Source organism: Anas platyrhynchos, chromosome 8 (genome assembly GCF_047663525.1).
Source record: "Anas platyrhynchos isolate ZD024472 breed Pekin duck chromosome 8, IASCAAS_PekinDuck_T2T, whole genome shotgun sequence".
NCBI lineage: Eukaryota > Metazoa > Chordata > Aves > Anseriformes > Anatidae > Anas > Anas platyrhynchos.
In genome coordinates this window covers 18,490,582-18,512,147 of record NC_092594.1, presented here as the reverse complement: position 1 = coordinate 18,512,147, position 21,566 = coordinate 18,490,582, and the positions used below count along the sequence as shown (strand labels likewise).

Sequence of the window (21,566 nt, the reverse complement as noted above, 5' to 3'; positions counted from 1 at the left end):
TAAAAGTTCTTTGCCTCAAAGCCTGCAAATTCAGCATGCCCCAGTGATGTGCTCAGAATTTATTTATTTATTTTTTTACTTTAAACAAACTGGGAGAGATAACCAACAACAGCTGAATACAAAATGCCATTTGGGAAGTACACCCAGACTCTCCCACATTGAAAACTCCTCAGAGAAAACCAGTGGCAGGATTTAGCTCCTCCAAAACAGGGAAAACTTCTTCAAGTTTTCTTTAGGAACCATCTCCCCTGAGCAGAGGAGCTGGCTGCCTGGCAAAGGCTGTTCCCCTGGCACAGAGAGCGATGCCTGGGATGTAGGAAATGAAGCAAGGCTGCAGACCATTCCTGTGGTGATGTGTTCACCTGCAAAACCAGCTCGGCTGCCACTGGTATCCTGTTTGTGCAGCTCACCAAATACCTTAATGAGGGGCTAAAGCATTTCCAACAATGACTTCAGAAACGGCAGGTGCTTATTTCGAAGATGACCCTGGGACAATGGGGCTTGGGACCATCCCAAGTCCTCGCAGGGAGGCAATTCAAGGTAAGGACATTTCCTGCATCTGCAAAGACATGTACAGACAGTAAGGAATAAAACACACGTTTCTCCTCTGCACCAGGATATAACAGGCAACAGAGTGCCACCTGCACTCATCTAAGAGCTACCTGCTGCTGGCCTGGCTCCTGGGAGCATGCAGACTGCAGCCACCACACTGCACAAAGCTGTGCTAATCAGGCACAGAAACAGGCACAAGGTGTCCTGATGCAGAGCGTGGTCACGCTTCCTGAGCCTGCCAGAGATAAAACTCTGTGCCTGGTGGCAAACTGCATTCCTCCTGCACCAGCACTGGCCACGCAGAGTGCCTCCCTCTGCACAGCAGAGCCCTGGGGACAAGGTGATGCCCACAAACCATGCAATCCCACAGCAATTCCCTAAAATGTGCTGCTGTCCCTGGGCCCTCGATTTAATCCCTGCATTTTGATTACCCTGAAAGCAGCTTTGAGGGTAAAACAATGCAGACTGCCGCTATTTTTTCAGGACAGGCTCCTGGATTTCACTTCTTCAAACACTGCTTTTGCACGGAGAGGTTGAAAGGACTGCGTGGTTCCTGAAATCACTGCTGGAAGCACACAGAAGCAGGCTGGTGAGGCTGCTTTGCAGGCAGTGCTGCACGCGCGCTGCCGGAGCAAGGGTGCCAACTGCTTTGCTGCACCAGCAACGAAGCAATGATTCATATGTCTACAGGGAGCAGAAGAAACAAAGGCTGTACATGTCAAGCTGGAAGATGGGAAGAGACAATGCGAAAAAAAAAAAAAAAAAGAAAAAAAATCAGCATGCACAGGCAGAACGAAACATCTCCGTGTCCTTACGATCTGGAGTTCGTGTTGATGAGACCTGAGGTGTCTTCAGAAGCACGAACCAGGGACGAGTCTCCACATCCCCCGGCATATATTAAGAGCTGCAAACATTTTGCAAATGCTTCTGCTGAAAGGGACTTTTCTCCCAGTAGGTAAAATCAGCATCTGCTGAGTGGTGACCATTTAACATTCAACCTGCTGCCAATCTCCATTCCACAGAGAGACCCACAGGAGAGACATGGAGCGGTGCCACTTCTAATAACTGTGTGACTGGCACCATGTCAATGCTTTAATGTAGAAAGCTACCCTCTGTCACTAAGCAGATCTCTCCTTTCTTTTGGCTAATGGATTTCACACCCATTGGCAACAACGTCAGGACTGAAGGGGTGTAAGCCTGCAGTCTTCTGAGATCTGCTTGGCAAAGCCGACTACAGGAATATTGAGATAGGGACTGGGGGGGGGGTTATAAAGAAGGAAGAAAACTATTGTGGTTAATAATTCTGCTCTCATTACTCGTTGCCTTGCCTTTCATCTTTGTTTAGTTTCTTCATCCATTTGCCATCGTGTGTCCTACTGCAGCGATGGTCACTTCAGCAGCACCTGCAGCAGCATTTGCTTGCGGCGAGCGTAACGCCGCCAAACCTCTGCAGCACTCGTCAGATCCAGGAGAGGGTCCTCATGGCTTTACGAGCCAAGCTTTTAGTATATTCAGGGGAAAATTTATACCAGGGCCATTAACAAAAAGGGCACAAGGCTCAGGTATTTTCCTTTTTAAATCTGATGAGGTTTAGAGAATGGCCCTAACAGCAGAGTACTCTGGTGGCTGGCACCTTACCTACAGCGGTGTTTGCTCTGATAGGTGGTGGGGGGCTGCACGGACACAGGCACATAGTCAACAGGGAGGGGAAAGCTGTGCAGGCACAGCCTGGGACCTCTGGTTCTTCGTCAAGAACCGTCAAGATGCCCACACCAATTTCCTCAACGTCTCTCTACAGAAAAACACAGGCACGAAGGTAGGGAGGATGTGTGCTGGCTGATACCGGCTTCACTTCCAAATGTTGCCTCCAACACAAGACCCACACAGACACCGAAGCACTTCATTTTCTTGCTGTGAAATCAGAATGAACGTAGTTGAAAGGAAAAATAAAAAATACAGGCAGTGACTTGCAGGCAAGGAGGTCTGACTTTTTCTCGCTTCTTTTTACCCTATGCGCACAAAATCCTTCAAGAGTCAGGCAGGAAAACAGGAAAACTAAACAAACAAAACCAAACCAAGAGACCACCAATCTTGGCAATATTTGACATACCCATAATTTCTACTTCACTTTTAGCTAATGGTGGAAATTAGTCTTTGCACAGTTGATAAAAATCAACCTGTCTCTGCCGGGTTAGCCCCATGATCTGTGGCCCAGCAACTACCTCTAGTACAATTGATTTTCCTTTTTGGCAACCAATAGGCCAGTCAATAATAATGTTGTTTGAGAAGGATTGAGTCATGAGGGAGATGAACCCTCCCTGCCATTTATTATGTTTGTATTGTCTCCATTTGAAAAGTTTTTTTTTTTTCCCAATGGAGACGTGACCGAGGGGACAGCCACCCCACGTCCCGGTCTCCAGAAGCTCTCTGACTCACCAGGGTGTTCGCATGCAAATGGAGACGATGGTGGCTGCTGTCTGTTAGACGTTTGTGGAGGGGACTGGGAAAAAAAGACAAGCCAAGGAGGCAATCACGCTCCTCTTGCTACTCTTGGAGGAAAAAATAGCAAAATTAAACCCAGCTAGCTCCAAATCACAAGCTAACAAGCACGGCTTCAGAGATCCGTGCTGCCTTGGGAGTTAGTACAAGATGTGGATGCAACATCAGCATTGGCACCAAGCAGCAACCAACTCTCACTGCAGGCAGCCACAGGCACACGATGCCTTTCACTGAAATGACAAGTGTGCACGAACGAGTAAAACAAAATCCACACATACCAGCAACAGACTTCCTAACCTGGCAGATTCCAGCTTTGGTTCTCAAGTTTCCTCCCCAGACCCTTGAGGGTCCGTGGGTGACCCATGGAAAGCTTACTGACAGCAGCTCTGAAGTCTCTGTACAGTGATGTGCCTGTACTGAGGACGTGAAGGGTCAGCAAATAAAACAAAAACTGTTGTTATAACTTTTTTCAACCCTGAAGTACTGTAATTAGACTGCAGTTTTACATGTACAAATGATTTCCATAACATCGATAAGCTGATTAATAGAACTGCACGATGATGTGGTTTAAGTCATAAAACAGAGAAATATTTGGGCACAATTTTAACTCAGCAGCAACCCAAATATTGATTCAGACGTAGTCCTTAATTACCCTGTACGCTGAGTGACATGGTCCCACCAGCAGCTAACAGCGTTTAAGACTCATCCATGTGGCCAGGTCGAGTTGAAGAGCTTTCTCAGAGTAAGCAGAGTAACCATTCCAGGACAGGTACCCACGCTTACCATAAGGCATACCTTCAATGCATGGATTATTCCAGAAAACAAAATTACACACAAATGCAAAAAAGGTGCCTCCACAGCAAGACCAGGATGAGTCGCAAGTCTCCTGTTTTGATGTTGTAGATATGAGATAGTATTCATCATTTTCCCTCCCACTGGACAATTATTAGAGCACGATGCCCTTCATCTTTCTTAAAACAGCACTCATATTTTGTAGACTTGAAAGCTGTGATGCTCCCTGCACGGGACGACCACTTACACGGGGCTTTTGTGCCAGAGCAGCAGGAGGAGACCAGAGTTGGAGGCATCCAACCCTGCCCCAGGAGCACTTTTCCACAGCACGCATTGCAAGAAAAAACTGTCACAACTGAAGCTTCAACAGGGGAAAAAGGTTTCCCTTTGTTGCTTGACCTTCTGCAAGGAAAACTTATTCATGTCTTGAAATATTTTAAAGCTAGAAATTGATATTACAGTCATGTTGCCCGAGCTGCTTTGTAACTGCTGGGTTACAGATATGCTCCCCTTCCTTCCACGTCATCGCTCAGCTAAAAGCACACACTTCAAGCAAGCAGAGCTTGCAGGAGGCTGTTTTCAGACTGATCCCCGAGCTCTGGGTACTTCCCGCAGAGCCCCAAAACACCCAACCACCACCCACTTCGAAATGGCCTCTGGCTCTAAAGATTTAGGTAATTCACTCACACAAATGCACCTTTGAAACTGCAGTACCACCATTTAAACCAAAAAACACGGTGCAGGATCGTGGCAGTCCAGAAGCACAGCATGTGGTGATTCCAAGACCCGAAGCTGTTTTGAACATGTCACAAGAACGGGTGGTACTGAGGTGGTAATGGAAGGGTGTAAATCTGTCAGGCTGCTGGACTGATTTTTAGAAGCATGCTAAAACACAGGTGATTTAAAAAATAAACATCAGTCTGTAAGATCTTTCTCCTTCACTATCTCACCCTCACAATCCCCAACTTTATTCTCTCTCCTATACTGCCTGCATTTAGGTGCTGAGATGGGAAAGCACCCAAAAACTCACGCGGGTGGCAATTGCAGAGGCTGTTGGCACACCGGGCTGGGGCAGCCTGCGAAGAGAAGCTCTGCTGAGAGCACGTTGGGCTGAAATAATTGCGCCACTGATTCAAGGCACCAGAGATTCCCTTACACCCTTCTTTATAGCCCTGACATTAACTGATGGAGCTTTTGGTAACGGGTAAGAGCAGACACCGCAGCGTTTATGGCCTGTTAGGAAGCCAGAGTTTTTCCCTCTCCCTTTTTTCTTTAGGTTGCTCTTCACAGAGTTCTTTCTGCTCCTTCTCTGGATATGAATTCTCACAGGGGAAAGGTCAAAATGAAAAAGAAATAAACATTGGTTCACAAAGACTTGAGATGTTATTGCAATTCATAAATGGTTGAGAATAAAAATGTGTCTGCCTTCTCGGGGAACACACCTACGTGCAAAACCAGAACCTTTATAAAAATTCTCCTTTATTACCTTGGTGGAAAAAAAATCAAAGATTGATTTTCTTTTTATGGCTATTATTAACCTTTTGTTACTGGCCAAAAATAATCTGGTTGGAAAATGTGCAATACATCAAAAAAAAAGGAGAATTTAACAGAAAATTAATGCTCAGGGAAAAATAAGATGATTCTTCATTTAGCCTTTTCTTCTAAGAGTCAGCCCTTACCCCCAAGAAATGAGATAAACATCAAAAAAGTGAATTTTCAGACTGCTGCCATGGTACAGCACTCCAAACCGAACCCACTCCTGGGCTGTTGGGTTGTTGGCTCCTCTGGAGCTGTGCTTCCTAATACACATCCCATCTGCAATTCTGCTCAGACAAGGGCCAGAAAGACTTTTTTTTAAAACAAAGATTTTGTGTGTAAGTACTAACACAGCTGTTTTTAACCTATGAACATTACAGGTCTGCTGAGAAGCCTGCAGGTTGAAAATGTGGTTACGGTTGTACAAGTTCCCGAGGTGCCTATCGCAAGGCTGTTTAAGCCACTGTTGGTAAGAGCTAGCAAATTTGTCAAGAGGTGCACGGGCAGGAGAACAAAGGCTACAAAAGCCAGGCTGGTAAAGAGCAGTCAATCACAATTTGACAGAGATACGTTGAACAATTATTTCCGAATACAATCCCACTTAGACAGGTCAGCCCTTCGTTACAAGCTGACAAAACGAGGAGCAGCTTCGAGCTGGCTGGCCAGAAGGCACCAAGCCCTTGCTAAGCTGTTGCTGAAGCAGTGCAGTTCCCAGCCTGGCGTATTAAGGGATGCCAAAATTGCTGCCAGTTTACCTCTGACGCTTTTGGATGCTCTTCTCTGTGATTAATGGTGTGAAAGAACTTGCTGTGGAGTCTTGGAAGAATTCAGAGTGTGAAATGTTTGGTCAGGAGGCTACGTAACATTGCTCAGGTTCAGCCTTTCGTTCCTTACCTGGCTGTTAATGTCGGCAGCGTGCTGTAACAGTACTGAAACGAGCTCCTTGTGTCCTCTGTCGCATGCCCAGTGGAGCAGAGCCCTGCCCTGCAACATCCGAGAGAAAATTATCAGAGAGAGCCAAAAACAGCCCCAAAAAACTAGTCATGCTATGAAGTACTGAGTACCAAGAACAAACACAAACAAAATAAAAGGTATGTAACACACTGGTGCTCCTGATCTGGACTTGAAACCCATGTTTCATTGGGAAAAACTTGACCCCTGTTTTTCCCAATCCTACACAAACCAGCCCCAGACCTTTGGAGGTGAAAGCAGTTAGATCAGCCACCGCCTGGCCATAAATCTCTCGACACAGTGGCGGTGAGCAAGGTGAGCAGCTCATTCATCTGCTAACGGGAAGCACGAGCCAAGCTTCCCAACCTGAGTGCCAAAATCTGCAGGTGGGGCAGGAGACACCTGGGGCTGGAGCTCGCCCTCCTCCTGCCAGGCATTCTCCGGGAGCAGCGGAGGCAGACCATTATTTTGAGGGAGGAAACGTGAACTCAGGCACGAGGCATTAAGCTTTTTAACACACTTTTTGACCCAGCAAGTAATTAATTTTTTGTAACGCATAATTTTAATGTTACACTAATTAACCCTGAATCAGAATGAATTCTCTGACAATGACTTTCCGCGGAAGCACCAGTGACATCCATGGGGCCGTTTACTGACGGATGCTCTTGTACTCAACACCACAATCAAAGTCTGAGAGGGAGGGAAAGAGTAAAATAAAATAAAAAAAGTAAACATGGAAAGATCTTCAATTTCTCTTTAGCATCCCTAAGTCCTACCTGGGCTGGTAATTACTTAAAAATAAGGATTTCAGTTGGGCAAATAATAGCAACTTCTTTATGCCAGACGTTTATTTCAGAAGCAAGAAGCACGACCTGCAATATGCACAGTAACAGTCAGTACTTCCAACTGCTTGCTCCACTTTCTTTATACGTGCATACAGGAACAATATCAAAATTACACAATTGCAGTTTTTGTGCAGTTGTGGGGCAAAATAAAGCCATTTCTATCCTTTCGATGAAACTCAGGTTATAGTTGTGTGGCTCTAATCTGTTGTTTTGCATTTGGCTCCAGCCAAACAGAATCTTATTTCACGTTATTGGTGCTGAATTTGGCTGAGACCGATGAAGGAAGACCAACAGCTCAGGAGGAACTGGGCTGCTGATTCTGTGAACTCAGCGATGCTGCAGCAGGGTGCAACTGGTCCCTTCCTACCATGCCGGACATCTGGTTCTGCTGCAAACGTTGCCTTGTGAACACGACGAGAAACCGAGGCCCGATCACCCACAGTCATTAAAAATCTCCTTGTGCTATTTGCAGGAGTATGGATTTCAAGTCTTGGGCCAATTCCACTTTGGATAATTACACTCTGCTTACCTATATATTTTCTCTGCAATTCTAAATGGGTACAATATTTTCCAATTAGTGCCTTAAATGGCTCTGCATTGTAATCGTGCGCTATTAAGCAGCTGACACGTTCCAGCCCAGCAGCGGCTGCACCCCTGCAGCGTGTTATCTCCTAAACACTGGGTGCTGGGGACTTCAGAGACCTCCTCTGCACAAGCACACCGTTTGATACGGAAGTAAAAATACCTGCAGAAGAGTCTCCACTTCCTTACGACAGAACAAAAATTGCTGCCAAGAAACTTATGTTTAAAACCAGAAGATGCTCACTGCTGTTTGCATAGAATGGAGCAAATTAAAATCCTCAGTTCTAGCTACAGGTAGTTAAGACAGCTGTACAGCTACAAAGCCAACTTGTTTCCCATGTCCTCCTAACAAGAAAAAAGCCTCGGAGATGAGCCAGACGTCAGCTGGATGTAGGATCTCAGCTCGCTGTGCAGCACGGCCATCACCTACCCACAGCGCAGAATCCTTTAGCCTTGCCCAGCTGTTGCTTGCTATCAACATGTGTCTGCGTGGTTAAACGACAGGGCAGAAACGCGGAGAGCCACAGACTGAGCTTTCCCAAAGCACTTCCCATACGACTATTTCATTAGGCAGTAAAAAACTCGGACTGACAGCAATAATTTTGCAGGGGAAAGCACTGCAGGGGCGAGGTCTTGCCCAAACGCAGTCAGACATCGAGGTGCTCGCTCCCTGCAGCTCCAACACACACCAGTTGTTGCAGAAGTTACGTGGAAGGCTGCATTTTCCCCTGCCTCTGAAATATTTAATAAAATAAAATAAAATAAAAGCATAAAAATAGCCCCAGTGCACTAACCCTGCCTCTTAAATCTTCTGTGCTTTGCCTGGACAGCCACTGCCAGCTTGGCCAGCTCCCGCAGCAGCTTCTCCAGCCAGCAGCATATCAATTTTGCTCAGCTCCAAGTCACAGGGTGTTCACAAACAAAGCACAGGACAGGGATTTGTCTCGGATACACCGAGCCTCGGCAGACGAGCGGATGGGAATGATTTTCCCATCAATTAGCCTGTGCAGAGAAAGAGGAGAACAAAGCCAAGCCCAGCGGATACACCCCGATATCAGGGTGTCCTTCTAGGTACCACGTTTGCAGCTGGAATGGTCGTACACCACCGGCAGCTGCTCCAACCCGGAGCAAGGATTTTATTTCTGGTAATTAAGGAGAGAGATGTGTAAAGGCTGCGTCCCCTTCCTGACACTGGGGAGGTGGTGAACGGGAAGGCAGCGGTTGCAAAAAGCCAGGTGAAATTCAGCTTTGATTTGGAAGTCAGTCACTTCCAGAGCTGGGAAACGTTCAGGGAAATTCTTCCTTAGCAGCCCAGAAAGGCGATGCTGCTTTGAACCCATTTCCACCTGCCCTCGGCTTGGCAGGCTGGCAGCAGCTTGGCACTCGCTGTCTCAACGGCATGGGAACCAGGGCCCAAACGAGCAGCATCCAGACGCCTTTTATCATTAAGCTCTGGCAAGGGCTTAAATGCTGCACACAGGTAACATGTTTGTTTATTGGGATTTCTCCAACAATTATAAAAAAAACCCTCTCTCCACAGCCTCCACGGCCCTTGGCACAAATTACAAGAGCAGCTCATCTATGCTTCTGGACAACTTCTGGTTAGTTAATAGTCGAAGAAATATTTTTCCCATAAAGGCAGCAAACAATCCACGCTCCCGGAAGGTGCCCGAAGCCCTGTGGTAACCCCACAGCCACAGTCCATTTCTTCTTCCATTAATCCTGCTGACACACGCATGAGGAACTGGTTGTTTTAGTCTGTGCGACTTCTCCTAAGTGAGTGCAAGCCATCCTGCTGAACCCTAGGCAATTTAGATAGAGTAAATGGAGGCTTGTACATGATTACTGCCATTAGATTCTTTGTCTAATTCTAAATTGAAGTTTATTCTATCCAAACTGTTCACAGGTATGCAGGCTTCAGTGCTCTACATGAAGGTTTTTATTCATTTTTTTTAAAATCTAGGGCAGTAGACAGCTTATGCACCCAAAGTTGCCAAGCCCACCTCTGTCTAAAGCCTCCAAGACTTCTCTTGCCCCTTCTGAAATCCTTTTGCTTCTAAGCAGGCTTGTCCCCGTTTCACATTTTCCTTCTCATTTTCTCCTTTTGCTAACTTCTTTCAGGCTCACACCAAATTAGAGAGGATGCAATTAGATACAGGACAAACGCATCACTTGGAGATAAAACCTAAGCACCTTGCAACCTCAGCCGAGTCGTTACCCACGAGGAAAGGCTGTGCAGTTAGCAGGAGAGCGGTTGGTGCTTAGGAAGGTTTTGCTCCACAAGTTAACTCTTTGTACGTATCCCTGCTGCCAGTTTAAATTTATACGTGCTTAAATCAAAAGACTGACAGCGTGAGTTATGTTCTGAGGGCTAGGGGAAGCATCTTCTGGGTACGGCGGGATATATTTATGCAGTAACACTAAAACAGTTAATGAAAATGACAAGATCATGCTTGCATACACTTCCCTCTACCAAAGGCTGGCTCTGGGTTATCTCCATCCTAAAATGGGTTCTAAAACTTCAATCAACCTGCACGATATTGGAAAATCAGCTGCACTCCAGATTTCGAAAAATACATTTGGATACCAAACAACACTGGTAATGGTTTCAGCTCCCTAAAACAACTGAAATAAATATTTCTTTCAGATCTTCCTTTTTGGTACCCTAACTTATTTATTTATTTTACCAGTTAGAAATGAGCCTCAGGAAGCCAGCACTTGCCAAAAAAGAAAAAGAAAAAGGAAAAAAAAAAAAAGGCTCCTACTTCCCTGTGTCAAGCATTTGCTGGGGTAAGCAAAAATAAGCGATGCTGTGAGAATTTCACCTGTGGGGAGATTTTGCACCAGTGAGAACCATCCCATCAACCTTTCACGGGGTGCAGAGGTGTCACAGGTTTGCTGAAGCAGCTCCCTGCTCTGCAAGAGTCACGGGCTGTGAGCTCCTGAAACAGGCCCCCTCATCCATCGGACTCAGTAACTCTCAATGAGGATGTCACCTGGCAGTTTTCATATCTGGCTCTGAATGTTTACCCTGAGAGCACAGAAATATTTCAGCCATCTTTCACAATTTCAAAAAAAGCAAAACGATTTCTTTGCCTGACAACAAGCACGTTTGCTGTTTGAATGCAAAGGAAGGTAACAGCTTCTGAACCTGCCTAACTAGGAATGAGCGTCTCAGCAATGGAAGTGAAACGTGATGCTATTATGTACTTATTGCACGTGCATGATCTCCAAAGCGAGCTTTTATCACTTAAAGGACTCCAGCCATGTTCTGAGCTTCTGCCCTGGGTGCTCAGTGCTGTAGCCTGTGGTCAGCAGGAGCTCAGTAACGGCGCTGTTGTAGCGACCGTGTGGCACACGACAGCTTCAGCTCATTGAATTTACGATGTGAAATTCCAAGCCTGATGGCGAGCACCCTCCCTCTCCTCTGAAAATTAATTCACACGAATTCCTGATTAATAATAAAAGGCCCTGCCATCAGCATTCAGAGCCCCAGCCGGGGCTGTCATGGCTCAGAGGGCAGAAATCTGCTTAGAGCTACAGGAGAACCCAACTGAATTTGTGGCGTCTCAGTCTATGAATGTGTAAGCACTTCATCTGTTCACCGAGACACAATGTGCTGGAGAGCAGCGGGCAAAAGTAGCTGCACGTCCTATTGACCGAGAGCAGGGCTAGGTGGCAGTATGCAAGCACTGAACCCAGCGCAGTGCTGCTGGTTCTGCTGCACTTCATGAGGGCTGAGCCGTCTGCTTCAGGTGTTCCCTGTCACCAAAAAAAAAAAGGATTGACACAATTCACATTTTAGACACTTGTCCTCTCCTTGAGGTTTCTGGCAATAGCTGCATTAGCTCCCTGTGGGGAAATGGAGTTTTGATTCTGATAAGAAAAAAAAAAAAGACTGGATAATGCCTCCAGAAAGGGGGGTTTGCAAGGGGTCTTACTCTGCAAGTTGCTGCTGGAAATAACATAGGAAGTTTCTGATATGCAACAGCATCACAGGGCATCCACTGCTAGAAAGCCAGTGGAAAGCTGCCATTTTCAAAACAGCTCAAAGATTTTTTTTTAAATTTTTTTTATCCATACCTCTTCATCTGCAACATTCACATCCACTTTTTTCGACTGAATGGCTTTGGTTACATAGTCAATGTTGTTTTCTTTGCAGTAGTCAAAAATGTTCTTGTCCTCTTCCCTAGTCAGGAAACAAAAACAAGAGAAGCACCGTGTTACTGCACAGCACAAAGCCACGTGCACATCATACGCCCTGACTTTGCCACGGACATTTCAACAGCATCACTGGAGTGGAACAGACTCCTGGTACGGGGCATGCAGAACAATGTTTTTTTCCAGGTAAGAGAGAGAAGATCCTGCTTCCTAGAAAACAAAGGCTCTTTTAAACAATGCTGTGCCAGGGCAGAAGACTTGCTCCCATGAGCTGGCACAAGTCTATAAAGTCTGTCAACACAAACCACATTCAGCCCTGGTATAAACCTCTGCAATCCCACAGAAGATAAAAGGCTAAACCTTTATTCTCCTTGCTACACAAACAAGGTCCCGCTTTGGGCCAGACCATGTTGTAGGCACCTTCCCTCCTACCAACCCATCCTGTTGTCTCTTTGGACAGACTCCACGCTCCCTCTGATAGCCCCTTTCATCCTCTTCTTCAGTCTCCCTCCTTCTGCTACACCCTTTTTGAGACGGGTTGATCCAACCTGTGTGCCCTATTAGATAGGCAAGTGCAGATCAGTACAGATTTGTACAGGGTAAAAAGGTTCCTGCACTTGCTTTTTTAATTGCCATGGAGCGCTGTAGCTCCAGCAACTCACACAAAGCTCCTGCATGTTTCAAGAACCTGTAAAAGGTCTTAATTTCAATTTTAATTTCAACCCCAGCAAAAATTGAAAAAAAACACACTGCTGCCAACCAGGCCACGTCCCCCCTCACATCAGGACAGGCAGTGCTCCGTGGGGGAACTCTGACTTTCAGTCTTGTACCGCAAGGCATCCAGAGTGACACTCTGTTCGCCTTAAAAATGCCTTAAGCATTTTTCCTCAGTGCCAGTAAAAGTTTGGAAATAAAATAAAATAAAATAAAATAAAATAAAATAAAATAAAATAAAATAAAATAAAATAAAATAAAATAAAATAAAATAAAAATAAAAATAAAAATAAAACAGTGCTCATCTTCAGCTCCAGCAGAAATCCCAGTACTTCCCCTTAGGAAGCCGCTTGCCCCGATCTCTCCCACCTTTCTCCTCCAGGAGCCCTCCACATCACCCCTGCTTTGCACACAGCAGTCCTGAGCTGTGCCCTTCCAGCAAGGAGCTGGGGGCTGGATGAGGTCTCACAGAGGCATTACAGACAGCTTCCAGTTTCTTAACTGGTCTCTGAAGAGCTCCTTTGGCAGAGGCCCTGGCTGTGCCCTGCACCATTGCTTTGAGTCTTTGAGATCGCTTTGAGTCCTGGGGAAAAAGGAATCTCACGGTGGGACCAGGAAAGGCTCATGCTGCTCAGGATGGGGTCTGACAGATCCGTGATGGAGGTTACGAGGCACGCCTGCCCTACTAACAAGGGCTGATTTGACGTGCCGGGAGGTCCCTCCGGTCCTACCTTGTTAGTCCAGCCTCTCAAACGTGCCCTCGGCTGCTGAAAGCAGACTTTTGGTGAGGCTGCCATTCAGACAAGATGGAACAATGTGGCTCAAACAGCTCTTCCCCCTTTGTGCACACACTATTTATGACAGATGACTCTCTCCACTGCACCATCAAAGCATAATCCAGTCTCTCCTTCCATCACAACCATCCTCGGCTACTCCTGGATGAATTTGTGTCACAACCCCGAGCTCAGGCTGCACCTCTGTCCCTGGCAATGACACCAGCCCTGCCAAATCTCATGCAGCAGAGCCAAAGGTACCAGTGGAGAAGGCAAAAAGCAGCAATGAAGCAACTGCTTGTAGCCCGTGCTGGAGCCAAACCAAGCAATCGTCCTACCACCACCTCCAGACAAACTTCTGTGGTCTTCTCCCGAGGATACCGGTACTGTCTGGAGGGAGAATAAATGGGCACAGCTATCTGGGTATGATTTAGCTCTTCTGGAATAACCGCCCCTGTGAATGCTCTGTATCTTCTCCTTCCAAAAAGCCACTTTTCTTTCAGAGCAGTCTCCACAATGGAATTTTTCCAGGATAGCAATTTCCCCACATGAAGATAACGGTTGAGGAAATTTCATCTTTCTACAGCGCATTTATTTGTCAAGGTTTAAACCGCTCTCCTGATGCCCCCCACTTAAATATATATTTATATATGTATCATACGGACTCTGAATCCATTCTACAAATCAAAGAAGTGAGCCTTTGCACAAACAGATTGGAGGGACGTCCACGCAGCCCTCACAAAGACATTTTAGCTGCCAACAAACTGGTCCCATGAAGCTGTGCTTCAGGCATCCAAACCGATTTGGTCTTGCCAAAACCAGGAAGGTAAATGGACAAAAAAACTCACTAAAGGAATTTAAACCAGATTCCTCCCCCACACACACTTTTTTTTTTTTTTTTGACGTGAACTGGACAAATAAGAGACATTACTTAAAATACTTGCAATTGATTTTTTTTCCTTTTGTTTCATGTCTGTGCATACGAGTACGCACCAAAAACCCCTCCAGCAGAGCAGTTACAAGAAAGCAAAGTGATGCACTGCTTTCAGACCGGGACCTAGCAGGTATTTGCATTCTACCTATAAAACTGGTGAGAGCCAGCAGCAAGGCCCAGAAACCAAACCACCTGACGCTCTGTGTTTGTTTTTTGATGATATTTTTTTAACAGCTCGTAGAAGAGATCTGCTGTTGCTTTGCCAGGCTTTGCTTCCTCCTTACCTTTAGTGCTGCAAACGGAGTCGCTTTCAAAACAGAGAGCATCCCGAGGCCAGCCCCATCCCCTTCCACCCCTCATGGGCTGCTCTGGGCCTCCTCTCCTCCTTTGTGGGGTCAGTCAGCACTGAACCCCATGGGACCCTCTGTGGGGCCGGCACCTTGCCCGGGACGGTGCCACAAACAGGTGGCATCGGGCATGGGTTTGGCACGGGGCTGCCAAGCTGGTGGGAGCTCGCCGGAGCGGAGCAGGCAGCGCGTGGGGAGCCGAGAGGCACTCGCAACGCTGGCTGTTTGTGTCGAGGCCCTGGGCCCCCCAAGGGACCCATTTTCACATAATCTATAATTATCTCTTCGCTTTAATCGCCTCGTCACTTCTGAGGCTCTCCTGGGCACAGGAAGAGGAAAAGCTCATTAACTGAACCTTTTCTCCTCTCTCCAGCCACCCATAGCTTTTAATTGCTTGGTGTTGTTATTATCTATCAGTGCAACTGGGATCATTTTCATAAGAAAGGGTGGTGGGAGGGGGGGAGGCAGGAGCGGGTCCCTGAGGTATGCACCGCAGACAAACCTTTGCTTTCTCAATTATTTATGCCAGCTGAGGTTTTACAAGCTGAATAAATCCATAACTCAAGTTTATTTTGAGCCGGCGGGCTGTCCCCGGGGAAGCGTTGCCCACTTGCCTGCACACTTGTGCGCCGTCCCCCGAGGGGGGCCGGGACACACAAGGCGTGTGCCATCCCACTCCCCAGCCCTCACGGGAGACCGAGCAGCATCACCGGCATGGGGGAGGCCACGAAAAGCCCCCACGGGAGCTGCCAAGGAAGGATGAAGCCTCCCAACAGGAGCGAGGCCTGAACGAGGCCGCCCCACGGCCCGACAGAGCGAAGCGCCCAAGGGTGACTGCTCGGGGGATGCCCTAAACTCCGGGCCACCTTGGCAAGCGTCTTGGAGGGCCCATTTCTAAATAATGCCAACCTTAGAGCACCGGCATGCCTTCTGGCTGCATCTGCAGGTGTTTTATTCCTGAGAAACGCCTCTCCATTGCGATGATGGGTTGCTCAGGCAGGGCTCTTCCGCAGGGATTTCGTGGACCGGCATCAGTGCGAGGCATGGTGCCGACCCTCTTTTTTTCCCCACCAGCCGGCAATGTCAGCCCCGTCCCAAAACAAACGCTGCCATCGTGTTCTCGTTCCCGATGCCGGTGTTCCCGGAGGAAAGGAACAAAACCCCCCGACCGCGCTCCGGGCTCTTCCCAAAAGCCGTCACGCCGCGGCGAAGCAGCATCTTTACAAACGGATGCTGGAAGCGGCTCTTTAAAATTCAGCAGCCTTTGTGCCTGACCACACGCAGCGACCTCTGGTATTTTCTGCCAAAACAGTTCATTTGTCTCGCAGAACAACTAATCAATTCCAGAGCCCATCAATCACGGGGGGGCTCGCGCGAGCCGGCCGGCAGCGGGGCCAGATGGCGGCTGCGTTAGCGGGATTAATACAATTCTGATAGATTACACCGCATCAGCCGGGCTCCCGGACCCGGGGGGGACGGGCGAGCCCTGGGATGGGGGGGACAGAGAGTTGCTCGCCACCCACTTGCCAAAACACCAGTGCTCACTCACCTGCAGCTCCTAAACGCACCTCCTGCCCGACACGGGGTACTCTTTGCTCCTGAGCACTGCAGGAAAGCGTTCAGGTTTTTTAATTTTTAGTAGCAAAAGGGCTTCCCTCGTCCCTTGGGATGGTAAAAGTGTGAAACTCAGCTCAGCTCAGCCTTGGTGCTTCCATGCTGGGGTGCTGGGGCTGAGCGCCAGAGGGCTCCCACACGGAGCCGTTTGGCAGCAGGGTTTTGTGTTCGCACCTTGCCAAGTGAATGTTTTCGGGTGCTGGAAACATTTGTAAACTGCCTTTTTTTTTTTTTTTGGGTCTTTAAAAAAATATTTAAAAATAACTTTAAAGTTGAATTTCCAATTCCGCGGTATTTCTGGCATCTCGCTCAGCCCCTGCCTCAGATTTACAGCGGTGACACGCCAGTCAGCCTCACCTCACTGTTTATTTCCCAGGTTTGTGAAACGCTAATTACAGTTATTTGATCACGGAAGAGCTCAACTACTGCTGCTTTTGTTCTGGTGTTACAAGCAGACATAAAGCTGGATGCAACAGTAAAAACCAAACCAACCCTCACCGTCCCCAGCCCCGCTGGGCTGAGCGGTCTGAAGTCCCCGATAATTTCGCAGTCCTTCCTTTCAGGGATCCTCCAGGTTCCCCCACCAGCACGCTTTGTTTTTCTGGAATGCCCAAAGCCAGATAAGTGATTTACAGAGGAACACAAAGGCAGAGCACTATGCTAATACGCTGTGCAACTGCTCCCCATTAGTCACTGGGGGTACTTCAGCTCTTTATTGCCAGGGTTTATTAATGACTCCTAATTGATGACCAGTGCCCAGCACCCCAAAGTAAATAACTGCTACGCCTCATTAGCTCAAGAGACCTTCTCCTGATTTGAGGATTGATCTATGAACACACAAATTGCACCGATTTAACTGAATCTCTGTCTAAATTGATTTAATTAGATCGGTATAACCTGTTTCTACAGATGCTCTTGAATTTATTTGGAACCTTCGCAGCGTAGTTACGTGAGCCAGGCTGACCATTTTGCTGTCCTGTTCTCAAAGTAGTAATATTTGAGATAATTAGTGATTAGGCAAAATCAGTGCTTGTACCACCCCGGTTCCTCCAATTTCTGATCCTCCTGACTTTATGGCAGGGTATGGCAGCTCCGCCTTGTCCAGCATTTACAGATTCGCACCCTAAAAGCCAAGCACTTCATCCCACAAAATAAATGCGAGCATTATTTAATTTCAGACACTCAGTTTAAAAGCAGTAGCATTGCTGCTTTGTTTGGTAAATGACTGCTGACAGTAAATTCGTGGTTTACACTACATTTAAAACAAGATCTCTCATCTCCCTATTAACCTACTCCGAGCTGCTGCTATGTAATCATTTGTTAAACTGCTCAAAAGCTTCTGGTAAGAATAAATTACGTGGATCTGCTTAGGTGAACCTTTAAAACTCTGCACTTGCATTCTTATTCTTGTCTATCTGCTAGTGCACGGCGAGGTGGTGAAGATGCTGGGCTCCAGATGAATTAGACAGCCTTTCTCTGCCTTCGCATCAGCTGAATCCTAAAGGGCACACGGCAGGCTGTACTTGGCTCGGTGCTGCCTGCTAAGAGATTCATTGCTTTCAGCAGTCTGTCAGAACCCAAGGCTGGTGAGGACTCGAGTTTTAGTTTTTAATACACAAAATAAGATTTTCCCTCGTTCTGGGCTTTCTTAAAGTGACCCCGTAACTGGGAAATATTTATCCCATCAACAGCTCAGGGAAACAGAGACTAAAGTGGATTGATTTATATTCCAATTTTTGCAGGCTTGTTGTAAAGGCTCGGTAAGGCTCACCATTGACAACTGAGTCCACAAACAGGTTTCTTTTCTCAGATCTTAGGCTATGAACTAGCACCCACTTACTGCTAATTACCAACACGCAGAATTTTGCTGGCTCAGGGCATTAAGTTTTCTTTCTTCTTCTGCTTTCCCCACCCCTGAGGTGGTATTAACAAACTAAATCACTTCTATGCTCTAAATACATTTGGATACCAAATTAAATGTCCAGAGCCATCCTTCTTAGCTTCATTTGCTTTCAGATTTTGTACCAGTGCAATTCTATGGGTGAGACTCACTCCCCATCTTACAGGTGAGGATGTTGATGCCTACTAGCCAAGCACTGCTAAAGGACCAGCCGAGTTTCTGTTCTGCGAGCAGCGTGAAGAGACTTCTTGTAACTCCCTTTCGGCAGAATCTCACTCTACCAGCTGTGTCAGTGGATACATCCATCCATAGCTGAAGTTTGTAAGGATTACAGCTATGCTGTACGAGACCACAGCTATCAGGGCACTGATACCCACACAGTGCACTGCTTTCCACGTGGTATGTTTGAAAAAAAGTATTTGGAGCTGCAGTCACCTTCAAGTCCTTCATGAGCCATGTTCTCATAGGAATGAAAACAAAAATACAAAGAGAAGATTGAGACCAGTTAAGCTAACCAGGACAAAACCTGTTTTCCTGTATATTGGGCTGCATTTCGTGATCAAGAAGGGCCACAGGCAATACCTGGGATAGTCACAACTCTGAAAGAACTGTAGGAATAAACATTTCGTTTCATTTCAACGCTGTGCAGCACTGATATGTTCAACTCCTGAAGGAACAGCTCAGACAGAATCCAAACCACAAGGTCAAACTGTGCCATCAAGGACGTGAGCCGAGACCCCTACTGACAGAGCAGGGAAGAAAAAGGAGCTTGTGGCTAGCAGAAGTGCTATTCCTCAAGCAGTTTGTTAAACCAACGTCATACTTGCCCAGCTCTGGTCAATGTCCAGGGACAAGTTAAGGACGTGTTGGCTCCCCGAGCCAGGTTGGAAAGGCTGCTCCTGGCCAACTGTTCCCTCTTGCCGTGCAGCACACTGCAATGCCCACTGCTGCCGCCGTGTTTGCTTACTCAGGACATCTACCCGAGCTCCTTGCAAAAGGTTTGAAGCCACCAGCTCAAGATTTATTTTTTATGAGTTTGCGACAAGTCAAAGAAATGCTGCGTTAGAGTTTTAACACTTTGGGAAAATTCCCAGCCAGCCTGGGAGGGGGTGTGTAGAGAAAACAGTGTTTATCTTCTAATTTCCTGGGACTGAAATGATGCAAGGCATACAATAAAACAAATGGGATCACAAACACATAAATGGGTAACTGCAACGTGACAGCAAACACTGCTCAAACATTTAGTCTTCTCTGACTGTTCATTTTAACTAAAAATGATGCCACATTCTCAAAGATTCTCCAGGCAATCATTTATGTATTGGAGTTAATATTACTCCCGTGATTAGAAGTTTAGTAGTTTGAAACAGGAAAAAAACCACCAACAGCTGTCCTTATTCAGTAGCTAATGTCACTTACTACTTGCACCTTGACAGTTTTTAAATAGCAGCCATTCTACTTCAGTGAATGCATTTCTGCTACGCTAGCTGCAGAAGCTGGAAAAAAATTAATTTGATATAGGGTGCAAACTCTCCCTGAAGGCAAACACTGTCCAATATTAAAACCTTCACTGAACAATCCTTAATGAATATATTGGTAAAGAAATAAATATTTGAGAAAGGTGGTGTCTGAATAGCTTTCTATTAAAAAAGCCAATATTAGGCTTTTTCAGCCATATAACTGAAAAATGGGAAGCCTTGCCCTTCCCCCACATCTCGCACTAGGGAAAGGTTAGTACCTGGCAATGATACAGAGAGTTATTGATTTAAATGATTATGGACCTGAAAAGTTCTTTCCTGTCATTTATTATCCTGTTGTAGTTGCCACCACACTTGTGTGATATTAAAAAAAAAAAAAAGCTGTACAAGACGACATCAGAAAACACTGTTTTTAACTCAAGTGCAGCAGAGATAATCACCTGATTGTTTCTTCTTGATACAACGAGCTGACAACTGGGCCTCCAAATGCAGTTTTGCTTTCTTTCCCTCTCTTCTCTGTTGTCTGAAAGAAAAAGAAAGATTGGTCCAGCATCCACCTGCCACCCCTCCATCTCCCAGCCCCGGGGATGAGAGCCCCCTGGATGCCTTATCTGCATGGCAGACCGCATCCCATGACCCCACGCCGTCCAGAAAAGCTGGGTGCATCTCTGGGCAAACTGGGATTGATGTTCCCTTGAGCATGGCCAGCTTGGTCACCCAGAGGTGTGTGTAGTGGCCTCGTCGCCCCGCTGGCGTTGCCTCCGCACCGCAGTGCTCTCAGCCACGGCCCCCAAGGACCCGAAAGCCGAGGCTCTGTGCGGCAGCATAATGTTACGTTACTAGACTGCAAAGCTTGCCTTTGTAAATCTATTTAATATAGATTTAAAATTAAATTTCTATAATGGGCAGCATTTCCAAATGATTGACTCCCAGGAACTCTAGGATTCTGAATGATCCCCACCGTAATAGAAGCGAACAATTAGAGCTGATTGATCGATGCGCAGCCTCAGGCCTCCCTCTGCAAAAACCTCCTGCAGTCTGGGCTCTCCGACTGCCTGCCTCTAACCTGATGGCAGATTTTCAGCAGGGCTGTCCGAGAGCCCGACCCTCTCAGCAGGACACCAGAAGCCCTGATTTTTTCCAGGGAGTCCAGTATCTTGGTCCTTAGGTGAGCGGGCGAAACTGGTTTGCAATTCACAGCAGTAATTCCTTACGAGAGCAGCCCATTAAGTGCAAGATGCTGCTGGCAGAGGACAGCTCCCTCGCCTTCCGTGACAAGGGATTATCATACCCAAGCTGAATAAAAGCAGAGAAGCGAAAGAAAGCTGGCCCAACCTCGAGCCCTCTCTTGGTGGATGCAATACATTGCTGACTACACCAAAAATGTTGCTGCCTCATCATAAATCTACCCAGGAAGATGTTGATTTTTTAAAGTAAAACATGCTTAAATTTGCCTTTCTTCCTGCTCCCTAAGTTGCTTTTATTTTAAACAAATTTGCTTTTCCCCCATAATAAATTTCCACTCTTCCTGGCTCAAACCCACCAACTCCACCTTTCAGCTCTCCCGTGCTAGCCCAAAGCCATAATATTTGGGTTCGCAGATATCTCAGACAACCTTTTTTAAAAGAAAAAATGGAAGGGAAATTGGCTTTGAAGGCTCTTCCATGGCAAGTTGGCTTTCTCTAATTTAGAGTAAAAGGTGACACGAAGTTCCTCCTTCCTGAAGCAAAAGGGCTTTGGAGTCTCCACAGTGCAGTGCCCCTCTTAAAAAATTATTCAGCAGAGAACCTTCCTGTCCACCAATTATTTCCACACCACTTATAAAGAAAATTAATTTCAGATCATCTGCTATTGCACGGGAGAGCTATTTCTATAAAATGAAGCTACGTTC

General features: G+C 46.6%; 1 protein-coding gene across 6 annotated transcripts in view; it reads right to left on the bottom strand.

The window, feature by feature from the left end:
- The window catches only part of ACBD6 (acyl-CoA binding domain containing 6), a 72,299-nt gene that overhangs the window by 28,649 nt on the left and 22,084 nt on the right, over window positions 1-21,566 (bottom strand). For all 6 annotated transcript variants that reach the window (XR_011811067.1, XM_072041876.1, XM_072041877.1 and 3 more), the window contains exons 4-6: window positions 20,116-20,198; window positions 11,841-11,946; window positions 6,274-6,363 (exon numbers count right to left, since the gene is read on the bottom strand). Coding sequence is in view for 5 of the 6 variants with exons in the window: in XM_072041876.1 (XP_071897977.1) it covers window positions 6,274-6,363; window positions 11,841-11,946; window positions 20,116-20,198 (279 nt within the window). In the remaining variant the exon portion in view is untranslated. The remainder of the gene's footprint in view (window positions 1-6,273; window positions 6,364-11,840; window positions 11,947-20,115; window positions 20,199-21,566) is intronic.